The 18,692-nt window shown below is 41.3% G+C and overlaps 1 protein-coding gene across 10 annotated transcripts in view; it reads left to right on the top strand.

Moving 5' to 3' along the window:
* IQCH (IQ motif containing H) overlaps nucleotides 1-18,692 on the top strand; it is a 256,643-nt gene that overhangs the window by 26,043 nt on the left and 211,908 nt on the right. For all 10 annotated transcript variants that reach the window (XR_007519882.1, XM_049905656.1, XM_049905654.1 and 7 more), the window contains exon 4: nucleotides 14,347-14,464. Coding sequence is in view for 9 of the 10 variants with exons in the window: in XM_049905656.1 (XP_049761613.1) it covers nucleotides 14,347-14,464 (118 nt within the window). In the remaining variant the exon portion in view is untranslated. The remainder of the gene's footprint in view (nucleotides 1-14,346; nucleotides 14,465-18,692) is intronic.

Below are 18,692 nucleotides of genomic sequence, written 5' to 3' on the forward strand. Positions count from 1 at the left end.
AATTATCCTAATTTCATTTGTGATATCATTAAGCATTCTGTAAATTAGTTTTTTATATTCTGTATCTGATAATTCCAAGATTGTATCTTCATTTGGGAAAGGTTTTGATTCTTTTGTTTGGGGGGTTGGAGAAGCTGTCACGGTCTGCTTCTTTAAGTGGTTTGATATGGATTGTTGTCTCCGAGCCATCTCTGGGAAACTAGTTTTTCCAGAAAATCCGCTAAAAAAAAAATGCAGTCAGATCCCTATCAGGGTTCTCCCTCTGGCTCAGGCTATTCAGATGTTAATGAAGCCGCCTGGGGAGGGTGGGGGAGGGAACAGAGAGATAGGAGAGTAGCACCTCAGAATATAGCCAGAGTTGCTTGTCTTGCTTGGAATGACTATTATATCTGAGATTCCCGCGGGCGCGTCGCCTATGTGTGCTGGCTGTGTGGAGATTGCCCCCGGGGGGTCTGGCCCGCTGGAGTCACGGTCAGATCCTCCGCTTCCAGCCCCACGCCCAGCGTCAAGGCTCCCCTACTGGGACGGTGCACTCTCGACTCCAAAATCAGTCGCTGCCTCCCGGGGACTTCTCGTCCGTCCAGCCGCGTGGCCGTGCCGCCCCCGAGAACCAGTTGGGCCTCCTCCGGGGGTTAGTTCAGATGGGTGGAGCAGGTCCCCGTGCTTGTGCCGTGACCGAGTGTCCCGGCTGGGACGCTGTTCTCCCCACTCCAATACCAGTCGCTGCCTCCCGGGGACTTCTCCTACCGGCTGCGTCCCACGCCGCCCGCGCGACCTGGCTGGTCCCCTTCCCGGGGTTAGTTCAGGGGGATGGAGCAACTCTCCGTGTTTATGGCGTACCTGCGTCCAGTCCAAATCCCTGCGGGACGGTTCCCCGGCTCGGATGCTGCTCTTTCTGCTCCAAGACCAGTCACTGCCTCCCGGGGACTTCTCCTACCGGCTGCGTCCCACGCCGCCCGTGGAACCGGCTGGTCCCCCTCCCAGGGTTAGTTCAGGAGGGTGGAGCAGGTCTCTGTGCTTGTGCCATACCTGACTGGTATGCTGGCTCCAGGCTCTGGAAACAATCACTGCTTCCCCGTATTCGTTCTCCGTCTCTAAATCTGTGTTTGTTGTTCAGGGTTCGTAGATTGTTATGTATGTGATCGATTCACTTGTTTTTCCGTGTCTTTGTGGTAAGAGGGATCCAAGGTAGCGTCTGCCTAGTCCGCCATCTTGGCTCCGCCTCACCAATCTCTTTTGAGATATAAAAGAGAGAAGTGAGCAGAGAGACATGGGGACCTCATACCACCAAGAAACAAGAGCCAGGAAAATAGCGTGTCCTTTGGGCCCGGGGTCCCTGGGCTGAGAAGCGCCTAGTCCAGGGGGAGATTGATGACAAGGGCCTTCCTCTAGAGCCAACAGTGAAAGAAAGCCTTCCCCTGGAGCTGACACCCTGAATTTGGACTTCTAGCCTACTACACTGTGAGAGAATAAACTTCTCTTTGTTGAAGCTATCCACTTGTGGTCTTTCTGTTACAGCAGCACTAGATGACTAAAACATATATGTTGAGTGGGAAAAACAAGAGGATATAAAGTTATATTGCAATTCTTTACCTGTGTGTCTAGATTCAGGTCTAAACATATAATCCTTGGAGGTAAGAAAATTGAAAAGAAATACACCAGGAGACTTCCTTTTCTGGGAAGACGGAGCAGCCATACTTTTACCTATGCCTCCTGCTAAGTACACCTAAAAACCCTGAGCATTATGTATAAAACAAACATAAGAAGACTCTAAAAGGTTGAGAGAAGAAGGGAGGCCATCTAGGCACCTTAGGACATGAGGAATGACACAGAGGTGAGTTCCCTGGGTTTCCATTTTGCCTCATACATCCCAGACTTGGAGTTGAAGAAGCCAGCAACCCAGAAATGCCAGGAGGTAAGACAAAAAAAGCCCCAAGAAAAGGTTGCTCTTCCTACCCAAATAACCAAAAAAGGTGCAGCCTAATGAGACAGAAAACTTTTACACAATAACCATTGTAACCCAGCCAAATACTACAGAAAAAACTGTGGTCCCACTCCCAGAGTAAATAACTTTGACAAAGCAATAATAAAAAGGGAGCTCAATAAGGAGATGAGCAGAAGACTAGACACTTTACAAGAGAAAATATATGAATGATTGGGGTGCAGAGAATTATTTAACATGACCTTTCTAGCCATAGTCTTTGTAACTCCCACCAAATGACTGGGTGGACTATGCAGATGAGGTGCTTGTGGCCCGTGGATTGAATTATGTCCCCCGAAACTGTGTGTTTCAATTTGGCTGGGCCATGACAGCCGGTATTGTATGGTGTCCTCCATTTTGTGATTGTAATTTTATGATAAAGAGGATCAGGATGGGATTGTGACACCCTTACCCAGGTCACATCCCTGATCCAATGTAAAGGAAGTTTTCCTGAGGTGTGGCCTGCACCACCTTTTGTCTCTCAAGAGATAAAAAGGAAAGGGAAACAAGCAGAGAGTTGGGGACCTCAGAGCACCAAGAAAGCACCACCAGGACCAAAGCACGTCCTTTGGACCTGAGGTTCCTGCACTGAGATGCTCCCAGGCCAAGGGAAGACTGATAACAAGGACCTTCCTCCAGAGCTGACAGAGAAGGAGAGCCTTCCCTGGAGCCAGCACCCTGAATTCAGACTTCTAGCCTACTGAACTGTGAGAGAATAAACTTCTCTTCCTTAAAGCCACCCACTTGTGGTAGGTATTTCTGCTATAGCAGCACTAGATGTCCAAGACACCCACCAGGGGGATTGAATAGCTTGCTAATAATGTAAATAAAATGTATGGCACCCTCGTGGGGGTGGGACCATGCAAATATGGTGTATGGAACCCTATCAAGGGGATTGGTCAGTTTTGCCATCCTGCTAGGCCTAAAGGGAAACGTGGAGCAAGAGAGAGCGATTGGAGCTGTAACACGGAAAACAACAAGAAATGGCGGTGCAACAGTAGCAAGAGCGGTAGTGGGCAAGACAGCAGAAACCAGGAGACGGCGCGAGATGGCAGCGGTGGGGCTTGTTGACCCAAGAGATAAGAGAGTTGTAACACTTGCCTGAAAAGGCCCCGGGCAGGGCCTAGCAGCAGCAAGGCCCCAGCAAGGCTCAACGGCAGAGGGCAAAAAGAAGCTGTCCTGATCTAGGAACTGGGTCCTGAGTTGTTCCTGTTACTTTCAAGTTAATTCCGATCTCAAGTTGTACCCCATTACTTCCCTAATAAGCCGCTTAACTGTAAGTGAGACATTGCAGCGAATTACCAGACCCAACGAAGAGACGGGGAGTAGTTGATGTTAGAGATGATGAAATGGTACAGCAATTTGAAAAAGTTGGACATTTGGGACATCTTTGACTTCCACCTCACAGGAACCAGCTTTGTGGTGATCCTTACAAAATAAATTATTCATTTAATGATCAATAAACCATGTGCTATGAAAAGATGTTCAACAGCATTAAATGTCAGGAGATGCAAATTAAAACCACAGTGAGACATGATTTCACATTCACTACGATGACTAAAAATTAAAAAGATTGACCACACAGCAAATGCTGGCATGTATGTATGTGGAGCAACTGGAATGCTCATATGTCGCTAATGGATGTGTAAAACCCACTAAAAAGTGGGACAACCATTTTGTAGACAGTTTTTTTTTTTAATTTTTACTGTGCTTTAAGTGAAAGTTTACAAACCAAGTCAGTCTCTCATACAAAAACTTATATACACCTTGCTATATACTCCTGGTTTCTCTCCTTCCAATGAGACAGCACACTCCTTCCCTCCACTCTCTGTTTTTGTGTCTATTTGGCCAGCTTCTGACCCCCTTTGCCCTCTCATCTCTTCTCCAGACAGGAGCCTCCCACATAGTCTCATGTGTCTGCTTGATCCAGGAAGCTCAGTCTTCACCAGTATCATTTTCTATCCCATAGTCCAGTCCAATCCCTGTCTGAAGAGTTGGCTTTGGGAATGGATCCTGTCTTGGGCTAACAGAAGGTCTGGGGACCATAACCTCTGGGGTCCTTCTAGTGTCAGTCAGACCATTAAGTCTGGTCTTTTTACGAGAATTTGAGGTCTGCATCCCACTGCTCTCCTGTTCCCTCAGGGGTTCTCTGTTGTGTTCCCTGTCAGGGCAGTCATCAGTTGTAGCCTGGTACCATCTAGTTCTTCTGATCTCAGGCTGATATAGTCTCTGGTTTATGTGGCCCTTTCTGTCTCTTGGTCTCATAGTTACCTTGTGTCTTTGGCATTCTTCATTCTCCTTTGCTCCAGGTGGGTTGAGAACCAATTGATGCATCTTAGATGGCCACTTGCTAGCATTTAAAACTCCAGACGGCACTCTCCAAAGCGGGATGCAGAATGTTTTCTTAATAGATTTTATATGCCAATTGACTTAGATGTCCCCTGAAACCATGGTCCCCAAACCCCTGCCCCTGCTACACTGGCCTTCAAAGCATTCAGTTTATTCAGGAAACTTCTTTGCTTTTGGTTTAGTCCAGTTGTGTTGACCTCTTCTGTATTGTGTGTTGTCTTTCCCTTCACCTAAAATAGTTCCTATCTACTATCTAATTAGTGAAAACCCCTCTCCCTCCCTCCCTCCCTCCCCACTCTTGTAACCATCAAAGAATATTTTCTTCTCTGTCTAAACTGTTTTTCAAGTTCTTATAATAATGGTCTCATACAGTATTTGTCCTTTTGCAGCTAACTAATTTCACTCAGCATAATGCCTTCTAGATTCCTCCATGTTATGAAATGTTTCACGGATTCACCATTGTTCTTCATCGATGCATAGTATTCCATTGTGTGAATATACCATAATTCATGTGTTGATGGGCACCTTGGTTGCCTCCATCTTTTTGCTATCATAAACAATGCTGCAGTGAACATGGGTGTGCATATATCTGTTCGTGTAAAGGCTCTTATTTCTCTAGGATATATTCCAAGGAGTGGGATTGCTGGATCTTATGGTACTTCTATTTCTGGCTTTTTAAGGAAGCACCAAATTGATGTCTAAAGTGGTTGTACCATTTCCCACCAGCAGTGTATAAGTGTTCCAGTCTCTCCACAACCTCTCCAGCCAGCCTTGTTGGAGTGAGATGGAATCTCATTGTAGTTTTGATTTGCGTTTCTCTGATGGCTAATGACCGTGAACATTTCCTCGTGTATCTGTTAGCTACCTGAAGGTCTTCTTTAGTGAAGTGCCTGTTCATATCCTTTGCCCATGTTTTAATTGGGTTATTTGTCCTTTTGTTGTTGAGTTTTTGCAGTATCATGTAGATTTTAGAGATCAGATGCTGATCGGAAATGTCATAGCGAAAAACTTTTTCCCAGTCTGTAGGTAGTCTTTTTACTTTTTTGGTGAAGTCTTTGGATGAGCATAGGTATTTGATTTTTAGGAGCTCCCAGTTATCTAGTTTCTCTTCTGCATTGTTAGTAATGTTTTATATACTGTTCATGCCTTGTATTAGGGTTCCTAACATTGTCCCTATTTTTTCTACCATGATCTTTATCGTTTTCGATTTTATGTTTAGGTCTCTGATCCATTTTGAGTTCGTTTTTGTGCATGGTGTGAGGTATGGGTCTTGTTTCATTTTTTTGCAGATGGATAGCCAGTTATGCCAGCACCATTTGTTAAAGAGACTGTCTTTTCCCCGTTTAACTGACTTTGGGCCTTTGTCAAATATCAGCTGCTCATATATGGATGGATTTATGTCTAGGTTCTCAATTCTGTTCCATGGGTCTATGTATCTGTTGTTGTACCAGCACCAGGCTGTTTTGACTACTGTGGCGGTATAATAGGTTTTAAAATCAGGTAGAGTGAGGCCTCCCACTTTGTTATTCTTTTTCAGTAATGCTTTTCTTATCCGAGGCCTCTTTCCCTTCCATAAGAAGTTGGTGATTTGTTTCTCCATCTCATTAAAAAATGTGGTTGAAATTTGGATCAGAATTGCATTGTATCTATAGATAGCTTTTGGTAGAATAGACAGTTTTACAGTGTTAAGTGTGGACAGTTTTTTATAAAGTTAATCATATGACTATTATATGGCCCAGCAATTCCACAAAAAGACTTGTACGATAATGTTAATAGCTTTATTCATGGTAAGTAAAAAATGGGGAAAAAACAAATAACAATAATTGAATGGATAAATAATTTGTGGCATATCATCCAAAGGGATACTAGTACTGTTTTCAAACAGTTCAAAAATGCATATAATACTTATACATATTGAGAGAGAAAGAGAAAGAAAGAAAACCCGTTGCCATCGAGTTGATTCTGACTCATAGCAACCCTATAGAGAATGAAAACGGTAAAGCAAATGTAAAATGTTGAAATTTGGTTGAACGGCACAGGAATTTTTGTACTATTCTTGCAACTTCTTTTTTCTAAGTCTGAAATTATGTCAAAATACAAAAGTTAAAAAAAAAGTTGACAAAACTAATCTATGCTGATAAAAATCTGAAGAATGGTTACCTATGCGATGGGGAGACTAGAAATGGTCATGGTTGAATTTTCTGAGGGTGATGAAAATGCTGTGTATCTCATTACGTTATACACTTAAGAGCTTTGCATTTCACTTTATGTAAATTTTATCTCAATTTTGAAAAATGGACAGGTGACAGGCCAACACAAGCAAAAGCAAGGCACAGGGCAGAAACTGGCAAAGCATGTTTGAGAAATGTAACAGAGGCAATATTAAGTGTTCACTTCACCATTTCCTCGTCTTGGGCACTTGGGAAGGCTATATTTCTCAGCCTCCCTAGAAGTTAGTTTGGGTATCATGTGCCCACAGGCCCTCTAGCCTATAAAATGTGGGTAAAAGTGATATAAGCCACTTCCAGGCCTGGCCCTTAAAATTTTTCTGTGATACTATTCAGCCATTATATGGTAACCTTGGAGGAAGTACCTCCTCTGTGGCATTGCTACCAGAAAGGGGCCCTTGAGGCCCCTTTGGAGGACTCAATAACTATGACAGGAGCAAGGAAAAAAAATCTATTAGGTTTATAAAAATGATAGACTGTGCACAATTGTATTGGTTAAAGTTCCTAAAGTTTGCTATTAAATTGCATTTCCAGATTGTTCCTGTTCCACCTACAATTTGTGTCATTCACGTATAAATGTGTGCATAAATTATGTTGTTTTTCTTGTTGTTAGGTGCCAGCAAGTCAGTTCCGACTCACTGTGACCCTATGTACAAAAAAACCAAAACCAAGCCAGTTGCCATCCAGTCAATTCTGACTCATAGCGACCATATAGGACAGAGTAAAACCACCCTGTAGGGTTTCCAAGGAGCGGCTGGTAGATTTAAACTGCTGACCTTTTGGTTAGCAGCCAAACACATAACCACTGCACCACCCTGTGTACAACAGAACAAAACACTGGCCGATCTTGCACCATCCTCACGATTCTTACTATGCTTGAGCTCATTGTTGCAGCCACTGTGTCAATCCATTTCATTGAGGATCTTCCTCTTTTTCACTGACGCTCTTCTTTACCAAGCATGATATCCTTCTCCAGGGCCTGGTCCCTCCTGATAACATGTCCAAAGTACATGAGATAAAGTGTCACCATCCTTGCTTCTAAGGAGCATTCTGGCTGTACTTCTTCAAAGACAGATTTGTTCTTTCTTCTGGCAGCCCATGGTATATTCAATATTGTTCGCCAACACCATAACTCAAAGGCGTCAGTTCTTCTTCGGTCTTCCTTATTCATTGTCCAACTTTCACATGCATATGTGGTGATTGAAAATACCATGGCTTGGGTCAGGCGCACCTTAGTCCTCAAGGTGACATCTTTGCTTTTGAACACTTTAAAGAGGTCTTTTGCACAAATTATGAGATCCTTGAATTCCAAGTCTCAAATTAACCACAGAGGATGGGGCAGGGGTTGATTTGTACAAGGTTTTATTAAAGTTTAAAGCTATGAAACTAAAGCTTTAAAATGGAAAATAAAAAACATATTTTCAAGAAAAGTGAAGCGAGGTTTTTCAAGAAAAACAAAGCAAGTTTCTCCTGGGTTGAGGGCACACGCAGCTGTATGGAAAGCTTCCCATGGGCGTTGCTGAAAGTTTTACTGCTTTACACTCCTTGCCTGCCTGATAGAGTTTTTACGGAAGAGAACGTACAGCTCGTGAGGAACTGAGCCCCTCCTCTAAGCGAGGTTTTCTTAACATGAAATTTCATCCTTAAAGTATACACACCATGTCCAATCGTTGAGAATCCTGTCTGCTTTGGCAAAACAAGGCAACTTTCTAAAGAACAACAAATCTTTTGTGGATATGATGCTTTTATTCCAGGAGGCGATGAAGTAAACATTTATGGCTAAGGCTTTTTTTTTTTTTTTAATAATTTTTATTGTGCTTTAAGTGAAAGTTTACAAATCAACTCAGTCTTCTCTCACACAAAAACCCATATACACCTTGCTACACACTCCCAATTACTCTCCCCCTAATGAAACAGTCTGCTCCCTCCCTCCACTCTCTTTTCGTGTCCTTTTCGCCAGCTTCTGACCCCCTCCACCCTCTCATCTCCCCTCCAGGCAGGAGATGCCAACGTAGTCTCAAGTGTCCACCTGATCCAAGAAGCTCACTTCTCACCAGCATCCCTCTTGAACCCATTGTCCAGTCCAATCCATGTCTGAAGAGTTGGCTTCGGGAATGGTTCCTGTCCTGAGCCAACAGAAGGTTTGGGGGCCATGACCACCGGGGTTCTTCCAGTCTCAGTCAGACCATTAAGTCCGGCCTTATGAGAATTTGGGGTCTGCATCCCAATGTTCTCCTGCTCCCTTGGGGGTTCTTTGTTGTGTTCCCTGTCAGGGCTGTCATCAGTTGTAGCCGGGCACCATCTAGTTCTTCTGGTCTCAGGATGATGTAGTCTCTGTTTCATGTGGCCCTTTCTGTCTCTTGGGCTCGTAATTGCCTTGTGTCCTTGGTGTTCTTCATTCTCCTTTGCTCCAGGTGGGTTGAGACCAATTGATGCATCTTAGATGGCTGCTTGCTAGCATTTAAGACCCCAGATACCACTCTTCAAAGTGGGATACAGAATGTTTTGTTAATAGATTTTATTATGTCAATTGACTTAGATGTCCCCCTAACCCTGGTCCCCAGACCCCTGGGCTAAGGGTCTTTTTGCAGAATACTTCAGAGATTACCTACCTCCAAATGATGGGTTTTGCTTTATTTTCAAGGCCGTGGAGATAAATAGAGTCAAATGAGATCCCCTTCCCAAACACTTTGGACAGTGTATCTGTTGTTCATAACACTCTATTCTCACCACTTGTTTTGCTTCCTTCATCATTACTCTCTACTTTCTTTTATCCTTAACCATAAATGTCACCTCTCCAGAAACACGTTCCCTGACTCCCGCCTCCTGTATCTCTTAGGGCACTCAGGACTTCTTAGCAACTTGTAACTGTGTAAAATGATAAATTTAGTTGAGAGTTGTATTTGTTTAATGTTTGTCTCCCTTACTAAGTTGTAAATTCCAAGAAGGTAGTCATCTTGTCTTTTTTGTGTTGTTTTGCTTGATTTTTTGATTTTTATCATTCTCTACTCAGCATTAGCACATTACCTGGTGTATAGCAAGTGCTCAATAAAAATTTATTGAATAATTAATGTTTACATCTGATAAAGAAAGCACCAAAAATAACTGCAGATCAATTCTTCTTATTAATTCTGCAGTTGAGGTCGTGTAGATTAGTAGGAAGAATTCAGCAGCACATTAATAGAATAATGCACAAAAACCAAGAGGGGTTTATTTCATGAATATACAATGGTCTGCTAAGAACTGTGTTAATATAATTTGCCATATTAGTAAGTTGAAGTAGAAAAACCATGTAATTATCTCAGTGGCTAATAGGCATTTAATAAAATTCAACATCTATCACAGATTTTAAAAATTAAATGACTTTCCCAAGGTTGAATAGCTAAAAAATGGTGGAACTGGGATTCAAACCCAGTACTCTTAACTATGAACCTATAGTACCTACTTATAGTTCATGTTATTAAAATTTTTGTATCAAGAAATAGCACAATTATTTTGTGACTACTTTATGTCACTCAAAGGCAACTAAAACGACAACTTTATGTGATACTGATACATTCCATATTAGAGAAATAAAATGTGTTATGCATTGAAATGATCAAATATATTCTTTGGAAAGTATGTGAATGGGAGGAAGGTTGGCAACGGGTTTGGTTTCAACAAATTTACACTCTTAAAGGTGCAGGGTTTAGCCCAAGTTCACAAGTGAAAAAAGAAACCAAAAAATCACATACCCACCTAATTGGAAAAGATTAAACAGTTTGACAATACCAAATGTTGGAGGAGATTTGGAGTAATGGTGGGAGTGTCATTGGCATACCCAATTTGGAAACATGTGTACCATGATATAGTAAAACTGAAGGTGCATGTTTGTTGGTCCAGCAATTCCACTCCTAGGTGTATTCCTTAGAGCAACATTGTCCAGTAGAACTTTCTGCAGTCATGGAGATGTTCTGTATCTCTACAGGGGCTATTGAGCACTTGAAATGCAGCTAGCTAGCATGACTAAGGAAACGAGTTTTAATTTTTTTTAATCTTAGTTTATTTGGATTTAAATTTAAATAGGCACATGTGGCAGTGGCTACTGAGTTAGACAGAACAACCCTAGATAAACACATGCACACGTACACCAGGACATAAATACCGGATTGTTCATGGCAGCATTATTTTTTTATGATAAAAAATAGGAAACAACCCAAACATCCGTCTTGAGTAGAATGGATACATAAATTGGGTCTATTCATGTAATATATTGGCACAACAGCAATTAATATACATCATATAGTATATTAGTAGGAGCCCTGGTGGCGCAGTGGTTAATCACCCAGCTGCTAATCTAAAGGTTGGTGGTTCAAACCCACCAGCCGCTCTGTGGGAGAAAGACCTGGCAATTTGCTCCTGTAAATATTGAAGCCTTGGAAACCCTATGGGGCAATTCTGCTCTGTCCTATAGGGTCACTGTGAGTCAGAATTGACTCAGAGTGAGTGGGTTAGCATATTAGCATACATCAGTGCATATAAACAAACTTCACACAACTTAGGTAAATCTCATAAAGATAATGCTGAATGAAAGACTTAAGACATGAAAGAATACACAGTGTAACAACTTTTTAATTCACATAGAATCGACAAAACAAGCAAAACTGTATTATATAGGGATGGATAAACAAGGAAATTATTTTCACAAAAGTTAGGATACTGCTTAACTCTGGTGGGGAGGGAGCGTTTATTCTGGAGAAGGGAACGGGGCACGGTTACTGCTAGGGTGCTGGAAATGGGCTGCTGCTTAGCTCGAGTGGTGGTTACAAGGTGTGTACTTCATTGTTATTCAAAATATGAATATCTGCCTTACCCACTGGTCCGTATATATGTTATATTTCACAATAAAAGAAGAAAAATGGGTGAAACTGTGTAGGTACACCCCCAGGTTGTGCTGCTGTGATTATGCTACTTATTTGTTTTTACTGTCCTTTTATTCCCTTTCGCAAATAATTCTTAGCGAATGTCAAATATTACCCACAGTTTCTGGGCACCAACCAAAGTTAGGGTTTCTTTTATTTGTTTAAGCACTCTGGAACCCCTAAGCTGACAAGGCTCACTTTTCCTTAGGATTTTACTAACAACCCAAAGCCAAGCTGTGTGGATACTGGCAGAGGGCAGTTTTAGGTGTGTTTTGACACTCCCTTGCTTTTTAAAGTTACTTCAATGTTTTGACTCCTTTTCTTACTGTATTTGGGGCTGCCATGGTGGGTCATGGTGATGTATGGTCATTATTTCTGTTACTTCACTTATGACAGGTTCAACAGTCAAGCCCTTTTATATTCTCTAACACAAATATCAAATATCAAGCAAGCAATTTCTGGACAAGAAGAAGTTTGACAGACTTTTGCAAACATTGTATGTTTTTTCTACAATATCTATGATTTTCGTGGTGCTACATTTTTCAAAATACTATCCGGTCCCCAAAAGAGTGAGGAAAAAATAATCAAATACCTAGAAATTGTGTTTGACTGAGGCTTTGCCAAAGGGATAGTTTATGTATATCTGTAAACACACATACACACACACATTCACTCTCCTTCTCATACACATATACCGACCCACACACACCCACATACTCTTCCCCACACTCACATACATATACAGACACTCTCATCTGCACATATACTCATATCCATATACACATACACAAACACGTGAACCCGCTGGCACTCATACACACAGGAAATTTGCGTCATAAGTAAAAGATGCATCCGTGTATACCTGGTATAGTTTAAAACTTGCATAATACACGATACGTCCTGACGAAGGCTGGCTGAGGTTTCTGTTTTCCAGCAGAAGGGGTATCACCACGAGACAATAGCATAAGCAATTGTTTGCAAATTGCTCAGTTTGCCAACTTTGAAATTAAGTGATTTAGGGCAAATGTTTAAATTATGGAAACCCTGGTGGCATAGTGGTTAAGTGCTATGGCTGCTAACCAAAGGGTGGGCAGTTCAAATCCACCAGGCACTCCTTGGAAACTCTATGGGGCAGTTCCACTCTGTCCTAACGAAATCAACTCGATGGCACTGGGTTTCGTTTTTTTTCTGGCTTAAATTACAAAAAATTTACATTATTCCACATCTTGTGTGCTAAGCATGCTTTATTAATATTTAAATCAGTATTTTAAATTTTCCTAATTCAAATTAACAAAATGCAACTGTTCCGTCATTGTATTTGCAAGGCAAAGCACCAATTCTATTAATAGGGATTGTGTCTGAGTGGTGGGACTGTTGTTAGGTGCGGTCGAGTCGGTTCTGACTTATAGCAACCCTATGTACAACTGAACAAAACACTGCCCACTTCCGCGCCCTCCTTGCAATCATTGCTGTGTTTGAGCCCCATTGTTGCAGCCACTATGTCAGTCCATCTTGTTGAGCATCTCCCTCTCTTCTGCTGACACTCTACCAAGCATGATATCCTTCTCTAGGGACTGGTCCTCGATGGCACTAGAGGTGATTTTTTTTTTCCTTTAAAATTTTCTGTTATTTTCTAAATTATTTACAGAATACAAGTTTTACTTTTATAATAAAAAGATGTTATTAAAAGTTAGCTGGGCTAGTCGATAGAAAGATAAAGAAAAAAAAAAAAACATAATTCAAGAGAACCCCAACCAGGGTATCTAACATATGATAATGTTGGGTACACACACACACATACAGGACATATGATAATGTGAGAAATACACACACATGCAAGTCAGTGTTGTTGTTACCTGCTGTCAGGTGGGCCCCTGACTCATGGTAGCCCCATGCACAACAGAATGAAACGGTACCTAGTCCTGCATCGTTGCCATGATTGGTTGCTGATCAGAACGTCGTTATCCATAGAGTTTTCGCTGGCTGATTTTTGGAGGTAGATTGCCAGGCCTTTCTTCCTAGCCTGCCTTAGTCTAGAAGCTCTACTGAAGCCTGTTCAGCATCATAGCAACACATAAGCCACCACTAATAGGTGGGTGGTGGGTGCGTATGAGGTATACTAGCTGGGAATGGAAGGAGAAGGCTCTCCCACTGAAGCACCTGTGCATCACACAAGTCGGTAGGCTGTGATATTTGGTTTTTAATGACAATTTTATAAAAGTTGACATCATAGTAGAATAAGGGGTTGAGTTACTGGTGGTTGAGTTTTATTTGCTTTTACTTCTGTTGATCATTTTAAAGAACTGGAACCTACTTGCAAATTGGATTTTTTAGATATAACATTGTGTACACACACTCATTCTTACAGCTTTGTTTTGTTTTTACATTGCCCTCCCTATGGAACTGTCTGTCCGTTGCTTTATAAGGAAGACCTTTAACTACCTTTGATCCTTACGTCTTTGCAATTATATAAAATAACAAAGGTTTAAACAATGTAAGTATGAACTGTTTAGGGACCATCATTCTGAATATATTGGATTTGATTTTATTAAACAAAATACAGCATTCTGTGTTTTTCTTAACCAAGAAATGTTTTATAGTGTAGTAATTCTGTCAGTTGTTAGTCATATAAACACAGCCAGAGATAGAGCTTTTTATTCATGCTGCAACAGTCTTTATCAGACTTGGAAATTCTTATGTTTAATAAAACAACTGCAGTTTTATAGTGGTAAAAATGCTAAAGATTGGTCTAATTTATTGTAATTACCGATAGAATATTTCCTATCAAATGTAATCTTAACTAGAAAGTGTTGTTTCAAAAATTACAATTTGAGAACCCTTTAAGAATAGCAAATTTGTATTTTAAATTATGTTTAATTTTACTTAGGTTGCTTCCAGCAGTAATTGATCAGAAATCATTTATTTTCCCTCTGGAATCTGGGGATAAACTTTGGCGGCCCCAAAAACAGCACAGCTCAATTCCACATACCTTTCCAAGAGTAAAGGTAAGAATACAGGTATTCATAAGGACAGAAAATGGGTGTATGGTTACCAGGGCCTAGGAAGAGGGGGTAACAGGGATAACTGCTAATTGGTATCAGGCTTCTTTTTGGAATGATGAAAATGTTCCAACGTTAGATGGTAGTGATGTTTACACAACTCTGGGAAAGTGCTAAAAACCATTGAATGGTACACTTTAAAAGGGTGAATTTTATGGTATGTGAATTATATCTCAATAAAGCTGTTATAAAAATTTTTTCTTAAAGGGTAAAGGTAGGAAATTTGTTGTTTCTTTTTTCTAAATGAAGAAGAAAATGCATGCGGATAGATAGGCCTGTTTGTATAATCTCCGGTAATCGTGTCAGAGACGCTCACGGCATGGTCAGCAGGACAAAGAGCTTTCTTCAGAAAGCAAAATAAAACAACATAATGCCTTCAAATTTTTGAACAGAGCCCTAGAATGGAGGAAACCCTGGCGGTGTAGTGGTTAAGTGCTATGGCTGCTAACCAAAAGGTCAGCAGTTCAAATCTGCCTTGGAAACTCTATGGCGCAGTTCTCTGTCCTATAGGGTCGCTGTGAGTCGGAATTGACTCGACGATGGTGGGTTTTTGATGAAAATAAAACAATACTGAGATTAAGGGGGATTAAATGTCCCATCTTCCTTATTATTAACTAGTTATTCAAGTTAAAATTTTATATTTTTGCCAAGAATCTCAGGAGGGCCACGGTTGGCCTGCAAGTGGAAGGCTGGAAGTCTCTGGTTTATCTAGACAATGAAATAAAATACCAGAAATTAGGACAACTGTAGAGTGTGTAGTTGATATAATTGTTCCATAAAAAATAAAACTATGCAGAAATTTATTTACCCAAAAGAGTTTTGATTCCTGGCAAATGATCATAAAGATGAGGCTCTTATGTGCTGAGTATAACCTCGAGTTCTTTTAAATGCTGTGAGAACCCGCATGCTTCCTTTAGAAAGGGGCATGGAGCGTTTCCCACCCTGACTTTACCTCCAGGGCGGGAATCCCTGTTGTTGTTTTATTTCTAATATTGGTGACATCTGCTTAAAAATGCATATCCGCAGACACAAGAGATAGCCCTAATTTTGCATTGTAAAGTCAATGACAAACAGTACTGTTTTGCCAGCTGCTCCGCTTGCCTAGTACACCGACATAAAAGCTTGTATTATTAAGCAGTCGTGAGATCCAACTGTGATATTGCCACCTTTAATTGTCTACTTCCGACCTTCTAAACTAGGTAAACCCCAGTTGTTTCTTTAAACTCTCTTTCCCCACAAGTGAATGGCTGCTTTTGGAATTCCATTTCACACCAAAAAGGTTAAATGACCAACAATTAGGAGTTGCTCAATTGTAATTAAGAATCATAATTAAGAATTGTTTATGAAGCTTATTTTACATTTGTAAACATTTATGATTTTAAAAAAATGTTTCCACTAATCTTTCACTTTCTAAGGGTTTCCTTATTAAAAAAAAAAAAGGAATTAGTGGTGAACTATTGTAAGATAGAATTGGAATGTAAAGTCTCCCATATTCTTGTTGTATTGTTGTTGTTAGGTGCTGTCAAGTCAACTTCGAGGCACAGTGACCCCATGTGACAGAGTAGAACTGCCCCGTAGGGTTTTCTAGGCTGTGATCTTTACGGGAGTAGATTACCAGGTCTTTCTCCCATGGAGCCCTGAGTGAGTTCAAACTTTTGGTTAGCAGCTGAGAGCTTAACCACTGCACCACCAGGGCTTATAATGTTGTTGTTGTTAGATGCCGTCGAGTCGGTTCTGACTCATAGCAACCCTCTGCACAACAGAACGAAACACTGCCTGGTCCTGAGCCATCCTTACAATCGTTGTTATGCTTGAGCTCATTGTTGCAGCCACTGTGTCAATCCACCTCGTTGAGGGTCTTCTTCTTTTCCACTGACCCTGTACTCTGCCAAGCATGATGTCCTTCTCCAGGGACTGATCCCTCCTGACAACATGTCCAAAGTATGTAAGACACAGTCTTGCCATCCTTGCTTCTAAGGAGCATTCTGGTTGTACTTCTTCCCAGACAGATTAGTTCATTCTTTTGCCAGTCCGTGATATGTTCAACATTCTTCACCAACACCACAATTCAGAGGCATCAATTCTTCTTCAGTCTTCCTTATTCATTGTCCACCTTTCACATGCATATGATGCGATTGAAAATACCACGGCTTGGGTCAAGCACACCTTAGTCTTCAAGGTGACATCTTTGCTTTTCAACACTTTAAAGAGGTCCCTTGCAGCAGATTTACCCAATGCAATGTATCCTTTGATTTCTTGACTGCTGCTTCCATGGCTGTTGATTGTGGATCCAAATAAAATGAAATCCTTGACAACTTCAATCTTATCTCTGTTTATCATGACATTGCTCATTGGTCCAGTTGTGAGGATTTTTGTTTCTTTATGTTGAGGTGCAATCCATACTGAAGGCTGTGGTCTTGGATCTTCATTAGTAAGTGCTTCAAGTCCTCTTCACTTTCAGCAAGCAAGATTGTGTCATCTGCATAACGCAGGTTGTTAATGAGCCTTCCTCCAATCCTGATGCCCCGTTCTTCTTCATATAGTCCAGCTGCTCGGATTATTTGCTCAGCATACAGATTGCTCAGGATACAACCCTGATGCACACCTTTCCTGACTTTAAACCAATCAGCATCCCCTTGTTCTGTCCAAACAACTGCCTCTTAACCTATTTAAAGGTTCCTCATGAGCACAATTAAGTGTTCTGGAATTCCCATTCTTTGCAAAGTTATCCATAATTTATTATGATCCACACAGTCGAATGCCTTTGCATAGCCAATAAAACACAGGTAAACATCCTTCTGGTATTCTCTGCTTTCAGCCAGGATCCATCTGACATCAGCAATGATATCCCTGATTCCACATCCTCTTCTGAAACCAGCCTGAATTTCCAGCAGTTCCATGTCGATATACTGCTGCAGCCATTTTTGAATGATCTTCAGCAAAGTTTTGCTTATGTATGATATTAATGATATTGTTCTATAATTTCCACGTTCAGGTGGATCACCTTTCTTGGGAATAGGCATAAATACGGATCTCTTCCAGTCAGTTGGCCAGGAAGCTGTCTTCTCAGTTTCTTAGCATAGACGAGTGAGCACCACCAACGCTGCCTCCGTTTGTTGAAATATCTCAATTGATATTCCATCAATTCCTGAAGTTTTGTTTTTCACTAATGCCTTCAGAGCAGCTTGTACTTCTTCCTTCAGTACCATCGGTTCCTGATCATATGCTACCTCTTGAAATGGTTGAACATTGACTAATTCTTTTTGGTATAATGACTCTGTATATTCCTTCCATCTTCTTTTGATGCTTCCTGTGTTGTTTAATATTTTCTCCATAGAATCCTTCACTATTGTGACTCGAGGCTTGAATTTTTTCCTCAGTTCTTTCAGCTCAAGAAACACTGAACTTGTTCTACCCTTTTGGTTTTCTACCTCCAGCTCTTTGCACATGTCATCATAATACTTTACTTTGTCTTCTTGACAAAGTATGAAGATGTAAAAGGCAAAGCTAATCATTTTACCCTCATCTACTACCAACTGTCCAATCCCATGAGATAGCCAATGTTAACATCGTGGTTTGTGTTGCTCCATATATTTCTCATTGTTCATAATATATATATGGTCTGAGTACATATGCAGATATATAGGGTTTTGGTTGGTTATGAATTTTTTTCTTTTCACTGAAACAGATTTCATCTCAACTAAGTCATCAGCCAATCCAGTGGGGAGCCTTGGAGCTGGGATGGCCCTTAGACTTGTCCCAAATTGAGGCAAAGTTATATCAACCAGTCATGAGACGTGGCTGTCCCTGGGGAGAAGAGTAATCTTGGACTGGGCAATTCTCTTTGGCACAGTGCAGATCCCAGGGAACGACTCAGCTGTGAGCCAGCAGTAGCTAGCATTCCTGGCAGTTGGGGGAATGAGTGCTTCAGTCTTGAATGAGAAATCTGGGCAGCACATTATACATCCACTCTACCACCCATGGGTGTCATGAGGGTTGGTGTCACCCAGTGCAGTAACTCATGGATGCATCCACTACACCATCCATTGGTGTCCCCAGGGTTGGTGTCATCCAGTGCAGTAACTCATGGTGTCACCCCTCTCCCCCAGGCCTCCGCCCATTTCACACCATGAGTAATGTTTTTTGTACTAATGTTCCGCGTAAATCATGATTC

The sequence above is a fragment of the Elephas maximus genome, chromosome 13, assembly GCF_024166365.1.
Source record: "Elephas maximus indicus isolate mEleMax1 chromosome 13, mEleMax1 primary haplotype, whole genome shotgun sequence".
Classification (NCBI taxonomy): Eukaryota; Metazoa; Chordata; class Mammalia; order Proboscidea; family Elephantidae; genus Elephas; species Elephas maximus.